Here is a 23,183-nt window from a genome sequence, read left to right on the forward strand (position 1 = left end):
TTAGTAAAATACTTCCTTTGACTACATGGTAAAAACATATCTACAATATATTCTCTGTCATACACATTAGTCTTCATAAATGTCATGAAGCAAGGGTGATTAATTTCAGAACCAAACACATTTCCAAAAAAACTGGACCACATGTTAGTGTAACGAAAAAGGTATGTCTGTGTGTACATATATAATTCGACAATGCATTATTTGCAGAATTAAACCTAATTATTTTAAATTCTTCCTAGCTTACAGAGCAAAATCTCCCTCAACCCACAAAGAAAAATAAATAAGAGGCATTAAAAAAAAAAAAGTAAGCTGTTCAGGAAATGGAACAAATAAAAAAGACTAAGAAGGGAAAGAAAAAACGAGTTGAACAAAGATAGCTGATTACCACTTTGGATCAAACAAACAGCTCTCTTCCTCCCCACCTCTCTCTCTTTTTTTTAAAGAACCTGTATGGTGTGTTCAACTCAACCAGGCCATGGGAGTAGATTAGATATGTTTGGGATAAACTGTTTTTTACTGTCCTCATTTTTCTTGTAGCTAAGCAGAGAGCTTTAGCAATAAATACTAAAGTGCAGTGAAGGGCACTTTGATAATTATGCCTCACACAGTGAACATCAAATCTGACATTTCAGCCAAGTTCTCAGAAAGATCATGTCTCCACATGTCAGTCAAAGATTTCTGAGTGGTGAACGAATTCCATGCAGGCATGGGCACGAGCAGCAGCTAGCTGCCTGTGTGTGTATGTGTGCACTTGAAAATGAATCCACCCAGTGAAGTTTCTCAACATGGTTATAGATATCTGTCTTATATGGATAGAGCTTTAATTTTTTCCCCATTTATACCTATTTTTTTACAGTCTCTTGAAAAAATTATGAGTTTTACTCTTTTTGAAACTGTGTATAAGGCATTAGCAATCTAAAGATTAAGAATACAAGCGACTTAAGAGGAAAGGAATTATGTTTATCCTTCAGGCAGTTTCATTTTCTCTAAAGCAGGAAGCAAGATAACTAAAGTCTATAAAACACTGATACATTAATTGGCCTGCTTGGAGGAGATTAAACATTCACAGGATCCACTGAAGTGATTAAGTCACCCGGTTAAAATCCACTCTGCTCCCACCTTCTACTGTAAAGTGAAATAACAACCCGTTGGATCACCTCTGCTAACTTCATGATGAATTATAACACAAAGTTCCCCAAACAGGGCCAAAGAGTCACAAAAGCCAGGAGGCTCCAATCACAATATCACATTCTCCATTTACCTCAGAGTTTTAAAGGCAGATTTAAGCCTAATAATCTCTTGGGAACTATTACAAAAGCACTAAAAATTGTTGCTGTTGTTAGTTGCCTTTGAGCTGACTCCAACTTATGGTGACCTCATGTACAACAGAACGAAATGTTGCAGAGTTCTGTACCATCTTCAGGATCGTTGGTGTTCTTGAGTCCATAACTGCAGCCACCGTATATTTTGAGTGCCGTCCACCCTAGGTGGCTCATCTTCCAGCACTATATTGGAAAATATTCTGTTGTGATCCATAGGGTTTTCACTGGCTAATTTTCAGATGTAGATGGCCAGGCCTTTCATCCTAGTCTGTCTTGGCCTGTAAGCTCCAATGAAACCTATCCACCATGGGTGACCCTGCTGGTATTGAAATACTGGTGGCATAGTTTCCAACATCGTCATTCTTGTTTTGTTCTCTGCTATATCTACGGAATCTAGAAAAGTACCTGGCACACTAGAAACTCAATAAATATTTGTTCACTGAGTATGAATTTCTGAGCTTCGGTGAACTTTCCTTAAAATGTCATTCAGATATAAAACGTAGGGCTTGCTTCAAAACAACATAGGAGGAGGAAGAAAAAGATGGGAATGTAGATGGGGCTGATGATAGTCAATAGAGCTGGGTGATGGGTTCAGGAGTGCTCATTATACTCTTCTGTTTACTGTTGTATATGTTCAACACTCTCCATAATAAATACTCAAAACAGTTCAATGTCATTGTCATGATCAAACGATCTTCATCTTTCCTTAGCTACCAATCAGAAACAACATGTCTGCTTGAAAAGAGAACAGATGTATTCCTATCTTTTCCACTATTTAATCTCTGAGGGAAGATGGCACGTGCCAGGTAGTGATACAGAACATAGAAGTCACAGTTTCCAAAGCTTGGCTCTTATATATGTAACAAAAAAAATCTTAGGATACCACATCAGAAAATAATTTTCCATATGTCCATACGTGATGACCCAGAATTCATTTTAAAGTAAAGGACTGATAAATACAATATTCCTGATAATGGTTACCTCTGCAGGGAAGCAGGTGGATAGAACTGAGACAGTAGAGTCATGGTATAAGTAATACAGGCAGTCCCCGACTATCAAGGATTGAATTGTGTTCCCCAAAAATATCTATCAGCTTGGTTGGGCCATGATACCCAGTACTGTGGGACTGTCCTCCATTTTGTGATTGTAATTTTCCTATGTGTTGTAAACCCTTATCTTTGCCTGTGGTTAATGAGGCAAGATTATATTATGTTAAAGAGGATTAGGGAGATTTTAACACCCTTTTTGCACCCCTGGTCCAATGTAAAGGGTGTTTTCCTGAGGTGTGGCCTGCACCACCTTCTGTCTTGCCAGAGATAAAAGAAAAGGGAAGCAAGCAGAGAGTGAGGACCTCATACCACCAAGAAAGCAGCGCCGGGAGGGAGGAGAACGCATACTTTGGACCCAGGGTTCCTGTGGAGAGAAGCTCCTAGACCAGGGGAAAACTGATGAGAAGGACCTTCCTTCAGAGCCAACAGAGAGAGAAAGCCTTCCCCTGGAGCTGATGCCCTAAATTTGGACTTGTAGCTTACTAGATTGTGAGAGAATAAATATCTCTTTGTTGAAGCCACCCACTTGTGGTATTTGTTACAGCAGCACTAGATGACTAAGACACCAGGTTACGAACGTCCAACTTATATACAACCCATAGTTACGAACCAACCCCCATAAAGCTTATTATATTAAAAATTCAAGGTACATACGATGGTTCCTGGTAACAAATGGGTGCTACTTCGCAATGTGCATCAAAACCTTATTATCGTTATTACTGTTTTAATGTATCTGGAAGTTTTTAATTTTTTTATGCATAGAAAGGCACACTATATACTAAAACAAACATCTGACTTACATTAGGTATGAACACACCTGTTATGACTTAGGCACGTATTTGATTTAAAGACAGACTTAGGAATGGAACTCGTTCATAATCTGGGGACTGTCTGTACTCTAAATTCTTGCATTAGGTGAGTTCACAGGTATCCAATTTATCATTATGCTTCATAACCCATTTATTCTATACGTATGTAATATTTGCGTGCATCAGATATTCATGGCTGAACAACATAATAAACATAATGTCACTGAACTGTACATGTGAAGATTGCTGAAATGGCAAAGGTTTTGTTACCTATGTATTTACCACAATAAAAAAAAGAAAAAAATTATATAAAACAATTCCTCACATACAAACATATCAATATAATTGTGTTTAAGTCATGATAATGAATAAATTCATTTTAACTAAAGCTGAAATTAGGTAAATCATTTTAAAAGGCCTTGTGTAAACCTTTGCCATCTATACCACCATTCACAATACAAGGCTGACGGCACCAAGCAAACCAAACCCACTAGGTTATTTTGGTTGCAGGCAGCCTCAACAGCCTTCAGTGGCTGAGTCAGATGACCTTTTCTGACAGCGCACCCATGCATCAACAGTCTCCTGAGCGAAGCACTCCTGTCCCTCCCCCTGAGTTTTCTATTAAAAGCACTTAAAAAAAAAAAAAAATGCAGAAATGGGCCGCTTCCCAGAGAAACTCAGGCTGATAGCATAGGCATACAGGAGACTGGCAGAAGGGCTAATGGAGAGTTCAGGGCTAATAAGACCCCTGAAGGAGCCAAATAAGCTCCCTTTGGAAGACTCAATAGTCCCTGCTGCTCCTTTTTATATACATGTAGTACAATGCCCAATAGTCACCCACTGGCTGGTTTTGCACTTAAACTTGTAAAGTTTATCAGGGAAGACTCCACCCACTCAAAGCCAGGGAGGTCCAGAAATAACACTGTCTGGGCTAAAAAGAGAAATATCTTTCCAGCATGTGTGCCAATATGTGCACCCACTTGTACTGTTTTCTCAAGTAACTACCCAGGTCCTAAAGAGGAGGGAGAAATAGCCAGCATCACTGTAACAACTTTGTGGTGATGGTGCCAATACCTGCAGTTTTAAGGAATACAAACATAATATTCATATCAATTTTGTTAAAGGGGAAAGCAGACATAATTTATTGTCTCCTTGGTTCTCCACAACTCATACATTTCTTTAGAACACAATCAAAAAGGAAAACTTTCACAAAAAGGAATGATTTGTCCCTTTCACAGAACCTAAGAAAGATTCGTGACAAGGGCAAATTTGATGTTTCTCTTTTTAATCCAAGATAAACATGCTGGTTTATTTCTTGACAAAAAAACATTTACTGCAAATTAATTAGCATATAATTAAGAAAGAAATTATGAACCCAAAAAGCAAGAGGTGGCTTGGGTGTTCCTTTGTCATCTGCTTCTAAATGCAAAATTTTTTTAAGAAGTCTAAGGCAATGTTTAAGGCAATAGGCATTAATATTTTAGATATTTGTAATTCTACCCTCCTTAAAATTCAAATTACAGGATATAAAGGGGAGAACAGTTGAAAAGATGTGGCAGTGAGAAGTGGGAAGATGCTGGCATGGAGTCTTAGAGACAGGCTCTCACCCAGATTCTGCTACTGAAAATCCTCCATTTTCTCATCTATAATAGAAAGGAGAGGGACTGAAAGTTCTAAAAAGGTCTTTGATTGTCTGAAATGTAGGGGGTAGTCACTGTTATGGTCCCAGTGCTTAACATACTGCAGTACTAGAATAGACATTCCATTGCCATGTTCAGGAAAATTTGTGAAAAGCTGTATGGTTCAAACAGGCTACACAACAGAACAAACAACAGTCTCAGAGAAATATTAAACGAATCCACAGGGCTACTGATCACAGAGTGATGCTTTTCTCAAAAGCCATCTCCAAGGCAATTGATAGGGGAGGGAAAAGACCATAACTAGAAGAAGCGGCAAAGAAGACCAAAAACAGAGGAATATGTTGGGTGAAAACACACCTTATCTGCTTGATTCTAATAGTTAGCTATCCAACGGGCTCCCTGAAGAAGTTCATTTTCTTTCAAGACTTTGAAATATCACCCATTTATGATTATTTAGGAGTATTTCATAACATAATGAAAATGAGCAGACACTCTGGAATCAGTCTTTTGGTGGTTCTGTGTGACATTAGAAATGTAACCTAACCTCTCTGTGCCTTGAAGTTCTCATCTGTAAAATAGGGTAATTATGGTTCCTACCTCATAGAGTTGTGAGGATTAAAGGAAATAATGCATCAAGTATACAGCAGTAACTAATACATAATAAGCACTTAATTAACGGTTGTTGTTGTGTCATTGAGTCAATTCCGATTCATAGCAACCCTATAGACCAGAGTAGAATTGCCCCACAAGGTTTCCTAGGCTGTAATTTTTACGGGAGCAGATTGCCAGGTATTCTCTCCTACAGTGCAGCTGGTTGATTTGAACCACCAACCTTTCGATTAGTAGCCAAGCACTTTAGCCACTGTGCCACCAGTGCTCCTTAATTAACAGTAGCTATTATTATTGTTTTTATTATTATTGTTGGAAACCCTGGTGGCGTAGTGGTCAAGTGCTATAGCTGCTAACTAAACGTCGGCAGTTTGAATCCACCAGGCGCTCCTTGGAAACCCTGTCGGGCAGTTCTACTCTGTCCTATAGGGTGACTATGAGTCGGAATCGACTCGACGGCAGTGGGTTTGAACTTGGTTTATTATTATTGTTGGAAACTCTGGTGGCATAGTGGTTAAGTGCTACAGCTGCTAACCAAACGTCGGCAGTTTGAATCCACCAGGAACTCCCTGGAAACTCTAGGGGGCAGCTCTACTCTGTACTGTAGGGTAGCCATGCATCGGGATCAACTCAATGGCAACGGGTAATAGGCAGTGTAGTATTATTATTCCTACAAAATCCTGGTGGTGCAGTGGTTAATGCACTCAACTGTTAACTGAAAGGCTGGTGGTTTGAAACTATCCGTGGCTCCTTGGGACAAAGATGTGGCAGTCAACTTCTATAGAGATTTACAGCCTTGGAAATCCTATGAGGTCACCAGGAGTCAGAGCCAACTCGATGGCAGTGGGTTTGGTTTTTTGGTCTATTATTCGTGTTAACAGAAACCCTGGTGGTGTAGTGGTCAAGTGTTAAGGCTGCTAACCAGAGGGTGGGCAGTTTGAATCCTCCGGGTGCTGCTTGGAAACTCTATAAGGCAGTTCTACTCTGTCCTATAGGGTCACTAAGAGTTGGAATCAACTCGACGACAGCAAGTTTTTTTTTTAAATTATTGTTAATATTTAGCAGACAGGAGAATAGGCAGGTAATTTAAAGGTTTCTGAAGGTTCCTCTTAAATACTAGACTTCGGAGCCCAGCTTACAATCACCCATGCACTAGGACCACCGTAAAACATGGTCAGGGCAGGACTGGAGGAGAAGCATCACAGTGTCGTGGAGGCCAGTGCAGTACAGAGCACTGCACAAACCCACAGGGCAGTCCAAGGTACTCACCAGACTCACAGTAATACAGAAATCACAAAGTCAAAACAGAATTTCCACAAAAGAAAACACCCAATCTAGGGACCATCCCCAATTTCAAATTATTTTCTATTTTTGAGAACACAGTTCTTATAATTCAACCTATGAGTATGCAGGTCCCCTTCTACTGTGAGCACGTTATCCTGCAGAGGCACAGTGAAAAGATGAGCCAAGAAGGTAGGCTAACAATGATCCTATCATGGACCTCACTGGCTTGCTTATGTTCCTAAACTGGAAGGAAGAAATTTCATCTTGACTCTTCTAATCCAGCTTTGTCCAATAAAATGTTCTGCGATGTTAAAACGGTTCTACATACACACTGATCAACACAGTAGCCATTAACCTAGGTTGCTGGTGAGAACTAATACGACTGAGGAACTGCATTTTTAATTTATTTAATTGTAATTAACTTGAATAGCTACATGTGGCCAGTGGCCACGTTGGACATTGCAGGTATAACCAATTGGAAGTGGTGGTCTGTAGTAACGTCCTGAAAGGGGTCCCCACGTGAGCCTGGGCACAATAGTAAAGAATGCTGGGACAGATTGGAGATGTCTGTCCCAGGACAAGGGAGGACACATTTCATCATATTTGCAGATTCTGTTAGATTTTATCTTCCCCTTACGTCAAAAGAGAACCTCTTTTCTAATATCTATACTGCTTCTCAGACACTAGAGGGTCATTTTCTACTCTTGTAAGAAATGCAATTGGCTGAAAAGAACCAGCAGATAATAGGGATACAACAAGAAAAAAAAAAAAAAGAACTTCACCCTGGATAGTACCCTTTAGCACTTAGAAATATCGGTTTCTTGCAGTTTTACAAAATTACATAAAATCAACTAGTGTTAAACTATTGATTATTTTAAGCTACAGGCCTTTCTTCGGTAATATTACAGATGTGTGCTAAGGACAAATCATTATGGTAATTCAATAAATTAGGAAAAATAAACAATGGATTACAGCCAGAGTAAATCGCATTAAGTACTTTAAATGCAGAAAATATGCTAATGCTGCTGCAAAAGAAATCATGCCTGGATGGAAAGTACCACATTCCCCAGCACTTTAAAAATAATACACCTTACTTTCCAAGAACAGGGCGGGACTCTAACTTTCAATTGCTGCAAAAATACTAATGTACTGCCTCTGTGAAACACCATCTTTGAATCAAAAGATGCCACTTACAACCCAACCAACATGCTAAAACTCAGGAGTATATGTGCTCATTTCCAGATCCTAGCTTGGATTCCGATAAAGCCCTCCCAAGGGAAAGCGATTCCAAACTCTCGTGAAAATTGGGTTCCAAGATGATCCTCAAAGCCTCAAGCTGAGAACTATTTTGATGTTGCCCATGGGGTTCAAATATGTATAGTCAAAATGGGAGGTTTTGGTATAAGCACCTATTTCTATCCCAAAGCCTTAACCCTGGGAAGGCTCTAGAGCTATTAAAAAAAAACTCAGTCTCACCCAAACCCTAAGATGCCCAAAAGAAGAGTTAGTTGGTGTCTTTGTTCAATTGATCCAAACAGCGCCACATCAAAGCAATTATTTGTACTATCCTCCTTTTTCCTGAAAGTATCCACAGTAGCTACCACAGTAAGATAATGAACTTCTTCTGATACAATTTACTATTTTCCTGGGATTCTGTATACAAAAATTCATCTTATCCAGTAAGTTTTATTTTACTGAAGCACCAAAAGCTGGTCCCGTGGCCCGATTCTCAAAAAGAACATTCTATTGAGGCCCTAGGTAACCAGAAAGCCAACGTTACAGCAAAATTTCAACTATTACATGTTTAAATGAATTCTTTATAACCAAAATGAAAATGTTCTTAACAGAAAAAGTTGTCACTGACTGTCCTTCACAAAACGAATGGGCTGTTGTACTTTTTCTTTAACTAATAGGCAATAACAAGTTAAAAAACTAAAACAAGGAAATAAAAGATAACCTCTTGTTTGCTTACCTCTACCACTGTGGTTTCTGCAGCTTTGCACATGGGGAAGTTGAAATTCCTCGCACTTTTCCTGTATTGGGGTGGAAGAAATAAGGAAGTGAAGAGAAGCATTTTTTTCAGCTTGAAAATTTTATAATTAAAAGAATTTCTACGAACTAAGAATCTGTTACTCTTTTTTAAAAGAGTGAATCATACAATGTACATTTTCCATTCATTAAGTTTTACAGCTATTTTATAACTAAAAAAAACACACTGGCCACTGCATTCAATTTATATAGTTTGTTTTAAGGACTAGAAGGAAAGAGGGACTATTTTACAGGTTCAACATATAATTTATACCAAAAAATTAATATGAATAAATCTATTGAAAGCTAAATTCCCTAAATCGTTTAACTGGGATTTTTTCTCTCTATAGTTAAATATTTCACAAAAGAATTTGCTCACATTAAAATATTAAGAAAAAAAAAAGCAAGTTCTTCATATAAAAAGGTATAGTAATTATATTCTGTCAAAGAGAAGCATATTGCTGAAATTAAATGGAAGTCATTGGTAATTTGAGTCACCCGTAAAGATCATTCTGAAGAACCATTTTCCAGTGACATTTTTCAAAGCACAACACCCACATCAGGCCCTGAGGTGTAAAAATTTCAAAAAGGTATCACATTTGCTAGGAGCCCTGGTGGTGCAATGACTAAAGCAATTGACTGCTAACAGAAAGGTCAGTGGTTCAAAACCACCAGCAGCTCAGCTGTACAAAGATGTAGCAGTCTGCTTCCCTAGCGGTTCACAGCCCTGGAAATCCTACGGGGTTACTGTGAGTCAGAATTGACTCAACGGCAGTGGGCAGTGGGTTTTGGCCACATTTGCTAATAGTTTTGTATTCCTCAGTTCCTAAATTAAGGCACTTCCCCTAACCATAAAAATTATGATACATTTTTGTTTCTAAAGTATAAGCTGATGAGAAAATTTCTTTGGTAGAGGGAGATAAGTCACAGCTATGTTTTAGTTGCTCTTTTACCCCACCAACGTTTCTTCTACTCACATTCAAGGATAAATACTAGCACAGCTGTGTCCTTGAGGTAGGCATCCCTGTGTACTTTCATGGGTTGCTGTGCTGGGTTCTACCAGAGGTCCAGGCATCAAAAGCTCCCAGAACGGACTGGATAGAGGGGAAGAAGTCCTTGTCCAGGCTTCTCCAAATTTAACAATGGCCTAAACAGATCTCTATACCAGTGATCCCAATAAATGTGAAGGTAGTCATAAAGTTAGTTTCTTAAGAATCTAGGTCACTTAACCATTGGTGATGAGAGTTTATATTGCACATCAAAAATCCTCAACTGTCATTCTTTGGGAGAAATGGTCTCCATGGCTACTGCTCATTATGCCATCCCGAGCCACATGTGCAGTCTTTAGGAACAAGAGCCAGGTCATGGAGCACAGGGTAAATAATAGAAATAATTCAAATAATTCATTTCCATTTGCTACTATACACATGCCATTAAAAAGCATCTAAGCTTTGCAAACATTACACCTAGGTGTTAAATACGGTAGACATGAAGCAAATTTTCTTAATTGCTAAAACTAGTTGTGCTTTAAAAAAATCCGCTTAATTCAAGAAATCAAATATAGTATAAGTTCTTCAGAAATGAACAAAAACTACATGTGAGTTGTCACTGAAAATTTACTTGTGACCGTATCAAAGCTGCATTTGGTAAAAACAGAACAGTTGCTAATTAAAAGCAGCAAATTACAGTATTATAAAAAAGAAGATAATTTCTATAGCCTAATAAGTGAAGTCTTTTAAGACCGAACATTTTGGAAAACTCAAAAGTGGCATAATCTTCAAAAAACAACTATAAAATCTATAAAGTTAAGATACTAAATACTTGGTATTTAGTATGCTTTAATCAAAACATTTTAAAATCCTTTAAGCCTGGGATTATAGAGATAATGAGAATGAAAGTCATACATTATTAAAGTTAACCAACTTTTTAGAAAGTGTCTTTATAAGCATTTCCTAGGAAACATCCATAAGACTGGAAAAAAACTGACCTAAATGATTATTAGCAATGTCTTTCCAGAATATCACAGTTTTCACATTTTAAGATAATGCATGCAAATAACATTATCAAAATTAAATAAAATTTTGTGTCTTAGTCATATTTTCTAAGCTTGTCTCAACATTGTAACTGGTCTTGGCAGCTAAAATACACAGTGGCAAAAATAATTTGTGTATGGCCATACACAGGGGGGAGGTTCAAATATTTAACAAGCAGTGCAACACGGACACCAGCCAGTCAGAACCAGTGTAACCACAGACCAGGAGCCCTGCACATAAATGTGTGTGTTTATGATTGTAAGCCATGTTAAAAATGACTACTCACATGGCAAATTCACCCAGATATCCCTGTTTGTAATTATAACTGAGGAAATACAAAGTTGCTGAAATGCATCATATTGATGTTTTTTACAACCATCACATTACCTGAAGATCACGTTTCCTGCTCGATCTGCCTTCCAGGCTTTCACCAAAGCAAAATCCCCTGTAATTGCTTCCTCCAAAATAAAATGCTGACCGTTGAACTCCCTCACCTGCAGGAGACAAAAAGAGCACTGTCAGGTATTTGCAAAGGTCCTGTTTGTGACATGTGCTCCAGCGCCAGGTAACGGCAGAAGCCTGGGCAGGGAGGGTTTCTCAGTGGGAGAAGTATCTAAATAGAGATCTCAAGGATGAGTTGTGTTAGGTAACTAGGACGCAGTCCAACTGGGCAAGGGAGGACCTGAGGGAACAGCATGTGCCCAGAAACAAGGGAGGGTTTGAGGAACTGAAAGTTGTATAATGCCTGAGGCATAAACCATGTTGGATAATATTCACTGTATTATTTGTGTATATATGGTTATATGCTGAACATGAAAAACAGTCCCTCTTTTCTTCTACCCTACAAAAACTGTATGGCCATGAAATGGCCAATGTGTTGTTTTTGTACATAAAATAGTTATAAAACTCTATTCATCTTCTCCAATTAATCTATAGTAGCTGTCGAGATTTTAATTGGAATTCCTAGATTAATTTGGAGAGAACTGACATGCCGTATCTTCCCACTCATGAAGATAAAACATAAAAAAACAAAACCAGTGGCTGGCAAGTCAATTCCAACTCATAGTGATCCTACTGTATTTGGGAGTAGAACTGTGATCCACAGGGTTTTCAATGGCTGTGATCTTTTGAAACCAGATTGCCAGGCCCTTCCTCTGAGCATCTCTGGGCGGATTCAAATCGCCAACCTTTCAGTTGGTGGCAAAGCACTTAATCATTTGCGCCCATCCAGGGACTCCTTGAATATAAAACACCGCCCCCCCACCGCAAAAAAACCAAATCCATTGGCATCAAGTCGATTCCGACTCACAGGCTTCCATTTATTGAAGGCTTCTCTTATCTCCTTCGATGGTCATATAACTCTCTCCACAAGTCTTTGTATATCTTTCTTAGGTTTATTCACAGGTACATTATAGTTTATGTTGCTACTCTGAATGTTATATTTTCTCTTCCGATATTATTGGTCTAATGGAGTACTATTGATTTTTACATGCTTATTGCCTTTTAATTCTACTATCAATTTAGGGGGAAAAAAATAAGCCAAAGTTATGTCTTGGTATTCTGTGTCTTTCTCCTTTGGGGGGCTCTACAGAGAAAATAACATCAACAGCAGTCTATCACTACACAGGGTGAAAGCCATCTGAACGGAGAACTCCATTCTCATAGCTACTGCACCCCCTAGTGGACAGGCTGTGTATTTTACAGAAAGCTTCAGTTCAAAGTTTTGGGACGTTTACTTTTCTTTAACTACAGCTTAAAACAGAAATCCATTCTTTAAAAAAAGCTTTATAAGAGGCATTATCCTACTTTTCTGCTAGAAAAGATTAAGGACCTTAGGAAATCTTTCATGAATGAAGATCTTATTAACATGAACTTAGAAAAATTATATGAAAGGTATCTATAAGCTGCATACAGTTATTTTTTAGCATCTTAAGTACTTCAAAGTCATTACTGTAAACACCAAAGATGATACTTGAGTATTTTATGTACAGATCTAAAAAACTGAACTAAATGTATGTTAACCCAGGGAAAAGTCAAGAAACTGAGGTTTGTTTTTGTTTTTTAATTATAGGATTTCCTGATGCGTCTACACCAACTATTACAAGTGTTAGCCATTCTAAAACATAGAATCAGGGAAGGAACTGGATTTGTCAGACTATTACACTCGCTGAAAGATGTTGTATATCTCGCTGTCTCTACTTCCTCACCTGTAGGTTCCTTCCTGAATCCACTTCAATCCGATTTTCATCCTCTCTACTCTGAAATATCCATTCCTTAAGGCCTCCAATGGCCTCCATTTTTCCAAATTCAGTAGTAAATTTCCAGTCCTCATGCTACCTGACCTTGTCACAGTACCTGAAACAGTTGGTCACCCCCACCTTCTAAAAATCTCCCTTGGATTTCAAAACACCAGACTCTCCAGTGTTTCCTCTCCGCTCACTCTCTCCTATTCTCTTATACTCCTTCTTCTCCTCTTCCCAACTCTAAATGTAAAAGTGGCCCAGGGCTCAGTTCATGGATCTGTTCTCTACCGGCACTCAGGCTCTAGCCACTCGTCTAGTCCCACAGGTTTAAAATACTACATGCTGATGCCTCTAACATTCCCATTGCCACCTTCAAACTCTCCCCTAAGCTGGAGCCTCCTGAGTATCTCCTCTTGGAGTCTAATAGATGTCCCAAACGTGCCACGTCCCAAACACAGCTCTGTGACTACCTATAAGCCTGGCCCATCTCAGTAAAAAGCATACTTGATTTTTCCCTTTTCTTACACCTCATAACCAATCCATCAGCAAATCCTGTTGGCTCTATTATCAACATACATCCCAATTCCAACCACTTCTCACCTAAGCTACATTCCACTTCTACCTGGATTAATACAACAGCCTCCTAGCCTCTCTCCCTGCTTCTGCTCCTGGCTCGCTACCAAAAAAATTCACCACCCAACAGCCAGTGATCTTTACAAAATGTAACTTGATCACATCACTCTCCCACCCATATTCAAAACACTCCAATGGCTTTTCACCACACTCAGCAAAGTCCAAACCCCATGTGACCTGGCTCCTGACTCTCTTCAACCTCCAGTCCTACCACTTTCTGCCTCATTTACTCTGTTTCAGCCTCACTGCCCTGCTATTCTATAAACAGGACAGTATTTCTCTTTCTTTTTTTCTGACTAGACCACATACCCCTGATATTCACCTGGTTCATTCACCTCCTCTGAGATGTCACCTTCTCTGAGAGGCTTCCCCTGACCACACAATCTGGACAGCACCTCCCTGGCACTGATTACTCTCTCGAGTTGACTCAGTTTTCCTCACAGCACTTTCACTACTTGACATTATGTCTATTTCATTCCTTGTCAGTTCTGCCACTAGCAGGAGGACATGCTCTATCTCAGCCCTTTTTCCAGTGTGTTTAGACTACTTCCTGACAAAGAATAAGACTCTGGTAAATATCGTTCAATAAAGGAATTCACTTACCTCCTGCTCCTACCACAAGCAAGAGAAATAAAAAGCTAACAAGAATCATTTCAAAGACTTACTTCTCATATTCCTGAGAGATTCCGATAACATTACAAAATTACTAGAGTCATGCTCCTGATTCCAGGTGGAAATAAACTCAGATACTTAGGCCAGATTCTAGCATATCCTATTTCCCAGGATGAGTTAATGCTACAACTTCTAGCTAGCTATCGAGACACTAACCCAATATTTCAGGGTGTATTACTAAGATTTATTTTAATAATAAGGCTCCTGTCTTTCACTCTGTCAAAAACTTTTTAATCTAATTAGGCAGTAAAGAGAAGTAGCAAGATAGAATATGAAAAACATGTTAATAAAAGCTTTGAATCAATACAGGTCACTCTGAACAAGAAAGTAAAGCTCCAGGTGGAAGACACTGCTGGAGACAAACACTAAACGGCAGGGGACATGTTCAATGACCCCTTATCTTCCCTCAAAACTTGCAGGTCCAGTGCTAGCATTACCATATGAATAATAGTTAGAAGGGATTCTTTGATTTACTAAGTTTTCACTTTCCTAGAGATAAGCTTAGTAATTTTGCAATCTGTGTTAACTCTCTTAAGTCATGTGGACATGGAGAATTGAAAAGATACTAAAAATACAGTAATGAAATATTTGCTTGTATAATTTTAAAAATGGGCTCAAATCTGGGTATCTCAAACACCCATATCTAGAGTTCTAGTATTCTGTAACATGTGAGTGAAGCTACCTACTATAAAAACATCTGACCCTACCCAGCAATTTAAATGAAACTAGATTATTAAGCATGAACCTCAGTTATATCCCAGGATACAGAATGAAGAATAAAAGTGGTTAAGTGTGAACTCTCTCCTAAGTTCTTTACATAATTATTACCATTATCTGCTTTTCAAAATTATAGACAAACTTATGATTTCCTTATATTTTTTTCTCCTTCAGTCAAAAGAGGCTTGAGCATTAAGAGTTTAACCATATATATCTACTCTGTTTCCCAGAAAAATATAACTGTTCCTAAATTTGTTAAAATCTAGTATAAACCAGTTCAGACAGGCAATCTTGACTGTTGCTATTTAAGTGCCATAAAGTCAGATCCAACTCATAGCAACCCTATGTACAAAAGAACGAAACAGTACCCAATCCTGCACCATCATCACAGCCGATGCTACGTTTGAGACAACTGTTGCTGCCACTGTGTCAATCCAGCTCATGAAAGGTCTTCCTCTTTTTCGCTGACCTTCCACTTTAACAAGCATGATGTCCCTCTCCAGGGACTGGTCTCTCCTGGTAACATGTCCAAAGTATCTGAGACGAAGTTTCTCAATCCTTGCTTCTAAGGAGCATTCTGGCTGTACATCTTCCAAGACAGATTTGTTCACTCTTCTAGCAGCCCATGGTACATTCAGTATTCTTTGCCAACATCGTAATTCAAAAGCATCAATTCTTCCTCAGTCTTTCTTATTCACTGTCCAGCTTTCACATGCACATGAGGTGATTAAAAAATACCATGGCCTGCCATTACTGAAAAAGAACAGAGTAGGAAGCCTCACTCTACCTGATTTTAGAACCTATTATACTGCCACAGTAGTCAAAACAGCTGGTGTTGGTACAACAACAGATATATAGACTGATGGAACAGAATTGACAATCCAGACATAAATCCATCCACAAATGAGCAGTTGATATTTGACAAAGGCCCCAAAGCAGTTAAATGGGGAAAGACAGTCTTTTTAACAAGTGGTGCTGGCATAACTGGATATCCATCCACAAAAAAATGAAACAAGACCCATACCCACACCATGCACAAAAACTAACTCAAAATGGATCAAAGACCTAAATCTAAAATCTAAAATGATAATGATCATGGAAGAAAAAATACGGACATTAGGAGCCCTAATACATGGCATAAACGGTATACAAAACATTACTAACAATGCGTAAGAAAAAGTAGATAACCGGGAGTTCCTAAAAATCAAACACCTATGCTCATCCAAAGACTTCACCAAAAGAGTAAAAAGATTACCTACAGACTGGGAAGAGGTTTTTAGCTATGACATTTCCAATCACCGTCTGATCTCTAAAATCTACACGACACTGCAAAAACTCAACTGCAAAAAGACAAATAACCCAATTAAAAAATGGGCAAAAGATATGAATAGACACTTCACTAAAAAAGTCATTCAGGTAGCTAACAGATACATGAAGAAATGCTCACCATCATTAGCCATTAAAGAAATGCACACCAAAACTACAATGAGATTTCATCTCACTCCAACAAGGCTGGCATTAATCCAAAAAACACAAAATAATAAATGTTGGAGAGGCTGTGGAGAGATTGGAATGCTTAGACACTGCTGGTGGTAATGTCAAATGGTACAACCACTTTGGAAATCGATTTGGTACTTCCTTAAAAAGCTAGAAGTAGAATTACCCTACGATCCAGCAATCCCACTCCTTGGAATATATCCTAGAGAAATAAGAGCCTTTACAAGAACAGATATATGCACACCCATGTTTACTGCAGCACTGTTCACAACAGCAAAAACATGGAAGCAACCTCGGTGCCCATCAACAGATGAATGGATAAATAAACTATGGTATATTCACACAATGGAATACTACACATTGATAAAGAACAGTGATGAATCTGTGAAACATTTCATAACATGGAGGAATCTGGAAGGTATTATGCTAAGCGAAATTAGTCAGTTGCAAAAGGACAAATATTGTATAAGACCACTATTATAAAAACTCAAGAAATAGTTTAAACAGAGAAGAAAATATTCTTTGATGATTACGACAGTGGGGGAGGGAGGGGTATTCACTAATTAGACAGCAGATAAGATCCACTTTAGGTGACAGGAAAGACAAGACACAATACAGGCGAGGTCAGCATTACTGGACTAAACCGAAAGCAGGAAGTTTTCTGAATAAACTGAATGCTTCGAAGGCCACTGTAGCAGGTGCAGGAATTTGGGGACCATGATTTCAGGGGACATCTAAGTCAACTGGCATAATATAATCTATTAAGAAAACATTCTGCATCCCACTTTGGAGAGTGGCATCTGGGGTCTTAAACACTAGCAAGCAGCCAACTAAGATGCATCAATTGGTCTCCATCCACCTAGATCAAAGGAGAATGAAGAACACCAAGGACACAAGGTAATTACGAGCCCAAGAGACAGAAAGGGCGGCATAAGCCAGAGACTACATCAGCCTGAAACCAGAAGAACTAGATGGTGCCTGGCTACAACCGATGACTGCCCTGACAGAGAACACAACAGAGAACCCCTGAGGGAGCAGGAAAGCAGTGGGATGCAGACCCCAGAATCTCGTAAAAAGACCAGACTTAATGATCTGACTAGAATGACCCCGGTGGTCATGGCCCCTAGACCTTCTGTTGGCCCAGGACAGGAATCATTCCAAAGCCAACTCTTCAGACAGGGATTGGACTGGACAATGGGATGGAGAGGGATGCTGGTGAGGAGTGAGCTTCTCGGATCAGGTGGACACTTGAGACTATGTTGGCATCTCCTGTCTGGAGGGGAGATGAAAGGGTAGGGGGGTTAGAAGCTGGCAGAATGGAGGGAGGGAGCAGGCTGTTTCATTAGGGGGAGAGCAATTGGGACTATATAGCAAGGTGTACACAAGTTTTTGCGTGAGGAACTGACTTGATTTGTAAACTTTCACTTAAAGCACAATTAAAAAAAAAAAAATACCATGGCTTGGGTCAGAAGCACCTTAGTCCTCAAAGTGATATCTTTGCTTTTTCACACTTTAAAGAGGTCTTTCGCAGCACATGTGCCCAATGTAATATGTCGTTTGATTTCCTGATTGCCACTTCCGTGGGCGTTGATTGTGGATCCAAGTAAAATGAAACCCCTGACAACTTCAATCTTTTCTCCATTTATCATGATGCTCCTCAACAGTCCAGTTGTGAGGATTTTTGTTTTCTTTATGTTGAGGTGTAATTCACACTGAAGTCTGTAATCTTTGATCTTCATTACTAAGCGCTTCAAGTCCTCTTCACTTTCAGCAAGCAAAGCTGTGTCATGAGCATATCCCAGGTTTTTAATGAAACTTCCTCCAATCTTGATGCCACGTTCTTCATATGGTCGAAATTCCTGGATTATTTGTTCAGCATACAGTTTGAATAAGTATGATGAAAGGATACAACCCTGATGCAAGCCTTTTCTGATTTTTAACCACTCAGTTATCCCCTTGTCCTGTTCAAATGATTGCCTCTTGGTCTATGTACAGGCTATTCATAAGCACAATTAAATGTTCTGGAATTTCCATTCTTTGCAATTTTAACCATAATTTACTATGATCCACACAGTCAAATGCCTTTCCATTGTTAATAAAACACAAATAAGCATCTTTCCAGTATTCTTCGCTTTCATCCAAGATCCATCTAATATCAGCAACGATATCCGTCGTTCCATGTCCTCTTCTGAATCCGGCTTGAATTTCTGACAGTTTGCTGTGGGTGTACTACCGCAACAGGTTTTGAATTATCTTCAGCAAAATTTTACTTGTGTGCGATATTAAATGATACTGTCCAATAATGCCCTCATTCTAGTGAATCATCTTTCTTTAGAACTGGCACAAATTTGGATCTCTTCCAGTCGGTCAGCCAGGTAGCTGTCTTCCAAATTTCTTGGCATAGATGAGTGAGCACTTCCAGCATAGCATCATTTGTTGAAACATCTCAATTGGTATTCCCTCAGTACCTGAAGCCTTGTTTTTCATCAGTGGCTTCAGTGCAGCTTGGACTCCTTCCTTCAGTACTATTGGTTCTTGATCATATGCTATCACCCAAAATGGTTGAATGTCAACCAATTCTTTTTGGTATAGTGACTCTGTGTATTCCTTCCATCGTCTTTCGATGCTTTCTGCATCATTCAAAATTTTCCCAGTAGAATCCTTCAATATTGCAACTCGAGGCTTGAATTTTTTCTTCAGTTCTTTCAGCTTGAGAAATGCTGAGCGTGTTCCTCCCTTCTGGTTTTCTAACTCCAGGTCTTTGCACATTTCATTACAATACTTTGTATTCTCGAGCTGCCCTTACAGATCTTCTCTTCAGCTCTTTTACTTCATCATTTCCTCCTTTTGCTTTAGCTACTCTATGTTCAAGAGCAAGTTTCAGAGTCCCTTCTGACATCCATTTCTGGTCTTTTTTTCTTTCCTGTCTTTTTAATGACCCCTTGCTTTCTTTATGTATGATTTCTTTGATGTCATCCCACAACTCATCTGATCTTCAGTCATTACTGTTCAATGTTTCAAATCTATTCTTCAGATGGTCTCTAAATTCAGATAGGATATACTCGAGGTTGTACTCTGGCTCTAGTGGAGTTGTTTTAATTTTCTTCAACTTCAACCTGAACCTGCATATGAGCAACTGATGGTCTGTTCCACAATTAGCCCCTAGCCTTGTTCTGACTGATGGTAATTGAGCTTCTCCATTGTGTCTTTCCATAAATGTAGTCAATTCGATTCCTGTTTTTTCCATCTGGCGAGGTCCAGGCATATAATCGCTATTTATGTGGTTGATAAAATGTACTTGGACTGAATAAGGCATTGGTCTTTCAAAATTCTATCATGTGATCTCTAGTGTCCTTTCTGTCACCAAGACCATATTTTCCAACCACTATTCCCTCTTGTTTCCAACTTTCATATTCCAATCACCAGTAATTATTCAATGCATCTTGATTGCATGCTCAATCAATTTCAGACTGCAGAAGCTGATAAAAATCTTCTATTTCTTCATCTTTGTCATTACCGTTTGGTGCATAAATTTGAGTAATAGTCATATCAGCTGATTTTCCTTGTGGGCATATGGATATTGTCCTATCACTGACAGTGTTGTACATCAGGTTATGTTCTTTTTGACGATAAACGAGACACCATTCCTTTTCTATTTGTCATTGCCAGCATAGTAGACCATATGATTATTCATTTCAAAATGGCCAATATCAGTCCGTTTCAGCTCACTAATGCCTAGGACATTGACCTTTATGCGCTTCATTTCATTTCTGATGACTGTCAATTTTCCTAGATTCATACTTCATATATTCCACATTCCAACTGTTAATGGATGTTTCCAGCTGTTCTCATTTTGAGTCGTGCCACATCATCACATGAAGGTTCCAAAAGCTTTGCTTCAACCACGTCAACTCAACTTTGAAAAGGCTGCTCTTCCTCAGTCATACTGAGTGCCTTCCAACCTGAGGGGCTCATGTTCTGGCACTATATCAGCCAATGTGCTGCAGCTATTCATAAGGTTTTCACTGGCTAATTTTTTTAGAAGTACATCGCCAGGTCCTTCTTCCTAGTCGGTCTTAGTCTGGAAGCTCCGCCTAAACCTGTCCCCTAAGGTTGACCCTGCTTTTATTTGAAAATTTGGTGGCATAGCTTCCAGCATCACAGTAAGAGGCAAGCCACCAGAGTACAACAAATTGACAGATGAGTGGTGGTATCCTAACTAACACATCTAATGTGGATTACAGTTCCCTTCCTCATTTATTTTTCTAGTTTCTCTATGTGATTTTAATTACTAGCAGATGATGCCCGTGTTTAGCTAAAATTTCACCTAACATCAAACGAAGGTGATTTTATACTTATTTACCCAATGAATCCACCCTGGATCCTATGCTGAAAGAAACGCCCCAGTGTTACCTGGATGAGAGTGCTTCTTACCTCTCTTGGCTTACTGGCAATGGCAATGCTGCCATCTTTGTTGTATTTGATCGGTGAACCTCCTTCTTGTATCAGGGTCCCATACCCTGTGCTAGTGTAAAATGCAGGAACTCCAGCTCCACCTGCACGAATCCTCTCTGCAAGAGTGCCCTATAAGTGAACAACCAACATCACCATAAGTTGATTAAACACACTTCTGAATATGGACCTAGAAACATTTACAGACATGACTTCTACATTCTAAGCCAAAAACAGCAAACCAGTTGCTGCTGAGTCAATTCTGACTCACGATGACCCCATGTGTTTCAGAGTAGAACTGCACTCCACAGGGTATTCAATGGCTGTGACCTTCTGGAAGTAGATAACCAGGCCTTTTTTCTAAGCCACCATCCTTTCAGTTAGTAGCCGCCTGCTCAATCACTTGTACCACCCAGGGTCTCCTTCCTCTCCAGAGGCTTGGAATTCCAAAAACAATCTCATATTGTATATTAGTGTGAGTATTTCATTAACACTGTATGCTGGAAGATCGATTAAAAAAAAAATACCACCACCTCTCTAGACAAGAATCTATTCTCAACCCACATTCGAAATATAACACCATATGTATAGAGTCATGTTTCCAGCTTTCATGCCTGCAACTGGTTTCTTGACGTTATATTCTATAACAGCCTTGTTTTAATATTTTTAAATCAATTTTCAAATATGAATTATGTACATTTAGCTACCTACATTAAAAAACACATGTGATTAAATTTTTCACTTCACTGGGCTATAGGGTCACTATGAGTTAGAATCAACTCGACAGCAACGGGTTGGTTTGGTTGGTGTGCTATACAGATAGTGCCTAACTCTTACCATCGGTCAACAAAGTAAAGAATTCAAATTTACTTTAGAATTTCTTTATTTTAAATCATTCCCTTAAGTATTTTATCTACTAAATCATGTAACTAAGGAAAAATAAAAAATTAAGGAGAGAGTACAACATATAGGCGAATTGATTCTAAAAGGCCATTCAAATATGGCCTGCAAGCAAAGTTTTAGGTCTGTGTCTTCTTTTGCTGGTCACCTTCCTTTCCCTACAAGTCACTGTTACGGATGGAACTGTGTCTCCCAAAAATGTGTGTCAGCTTGGCTAGGCTGATTTCCAGTATTGTGTGGTTGACCTCCGTTTTGTGATCTGATAATCCTATGTGTTATAAATCCTAACCTCTATGATGTTAATGAGTCAGGATTAGAGGCAGTTACGTTAAAGAGGCAGGATACAATCTACAGGATAAGGGTGTAAACTTGAATCAATCTCTTTTGAGATATAAGAGAGAAGTAGGCAGAAAGGAAAGGGACCTCCTACCACCAACAAAGAAGAGCTGGGAGTAGAGTAAGTCCTTTGGACCCAGGGTCCCTGTGCTGAGAAACTCCTAGACCCAGGGGAAGACTGATGATAAGGACCTTCCCCCAGAGCCAACAAAGACAGAAAGCCTCCCCCGGAGGTGGCACCCTGAATTTGTACTTCTAGTCTCCCAAACATGTGAGAATAAATTTGTTTCTTAAAGCCATCCACTTGCAGTATTTCTATTCATAACAGCACTAGATAACTAAGACAGTGAACTTTCCCCCTCTTAGGCACCAGTGATTTCAAACTTCTTCCCTGATAGGCATGGTTTCCTCTCCCTCACCCTGCCTTTACAGCCAGGTTTTCTGAGAGGAACAACTCTGGCCCTGAACATTTCCTGACACTCTCCTTAACACTGAAACCTACTTGCATGGTCTTGTTACATCACAGTGTGGTTAGATAACTGACTGGCTAATCATTAGTAAAAACCAGTTTAGATATTAATGACCAAAACCAAAAACAAACACTGCCGTCAAGTCAATTCTGACTCATAGCAACCCAACAGGGTTTCTAAGCCTGTAAATCTCTATGGAAGAAGACTGCCACATTTTTCTCCTGCAGAGCTGCTGGAGGTTTTGAACCACTGACCTTTCAGTTAGCAATCAAGCACTTTAACCACTGGGCCAGCAGGGCTCCTTGCAATATTACTCAGATCTGAAAACAGTTTTTTTTATTTAACTGGGGTCTTTAAATACTTGACTCAAAGGAAGGCTAAAGACCCTAGATTTCAGACACAGAAGCATGCAAGTAGTTGGGATATTCTGGGGAAGGAGGGGATCGTGACTTAAGAGAAAACCTGCCAGGGAACTGGTTCTCTGTTCTA

General features: G+C 39.2%; 1 protein-coding gene across 6 annotated transcripts in view; it reads right to left on the minus strand.

Annotated features, from left to right (window-relative positions):
- The window catches only part of OXCT1 (3-oxoacid CoA-transferase 1), a 188,254-nt gene that overhangs the window by 135,863 nt on the left and 29,208 nt on the right, over positions 1 to 23,183 (minus strand). For 5 of the 6 annotated variants that reach the window (XR_010318437.1, XM_064271625.1, XM_010588117.3 and 2 more), the window contains 3 exons: positions 20,971 to 21,120; positions 11,162 to 11,268; positions 8,686 to 8,746 (listed from right to left, as the gene is read on the minus strand). Coding sequence is in view for 5 of the 6 variants with exons in the window: in XM_064271625.1 (XP_064127695.1) it covers positions 8,686 to 8,746; positions 11,162 to 11,268; positions 20,971 to 21,120 (318 nt within the window). In the remaining variant the exon portion in view is untranslated. Of the gene's footprint in view, positions 1 to 8,685; positions 8,747 to 11,161; positions 11,269 to 15,407; positions 16,517 to 20,970; positions 21,121 to 23,183 lie in introns of those variants that run through there. The other variant, XM_064271628.1, reaches the window with a different exon arrangement.

This window comes from Loxodonta africana, chromosome 2 (genome assembly GCF_030014295.1).
Source record: "Loxodonta africana isolate mLoxAfr1 chromosome 2, mLoxAfr1.hap2, whole genome shotgun sequence".
NCBI classification, from domain to species: Eukaryota; Metazoa; Chordata; class Mammalia; order Proboscidea; family Elephantidae; genus Loxodonta; species Loxodonta africana.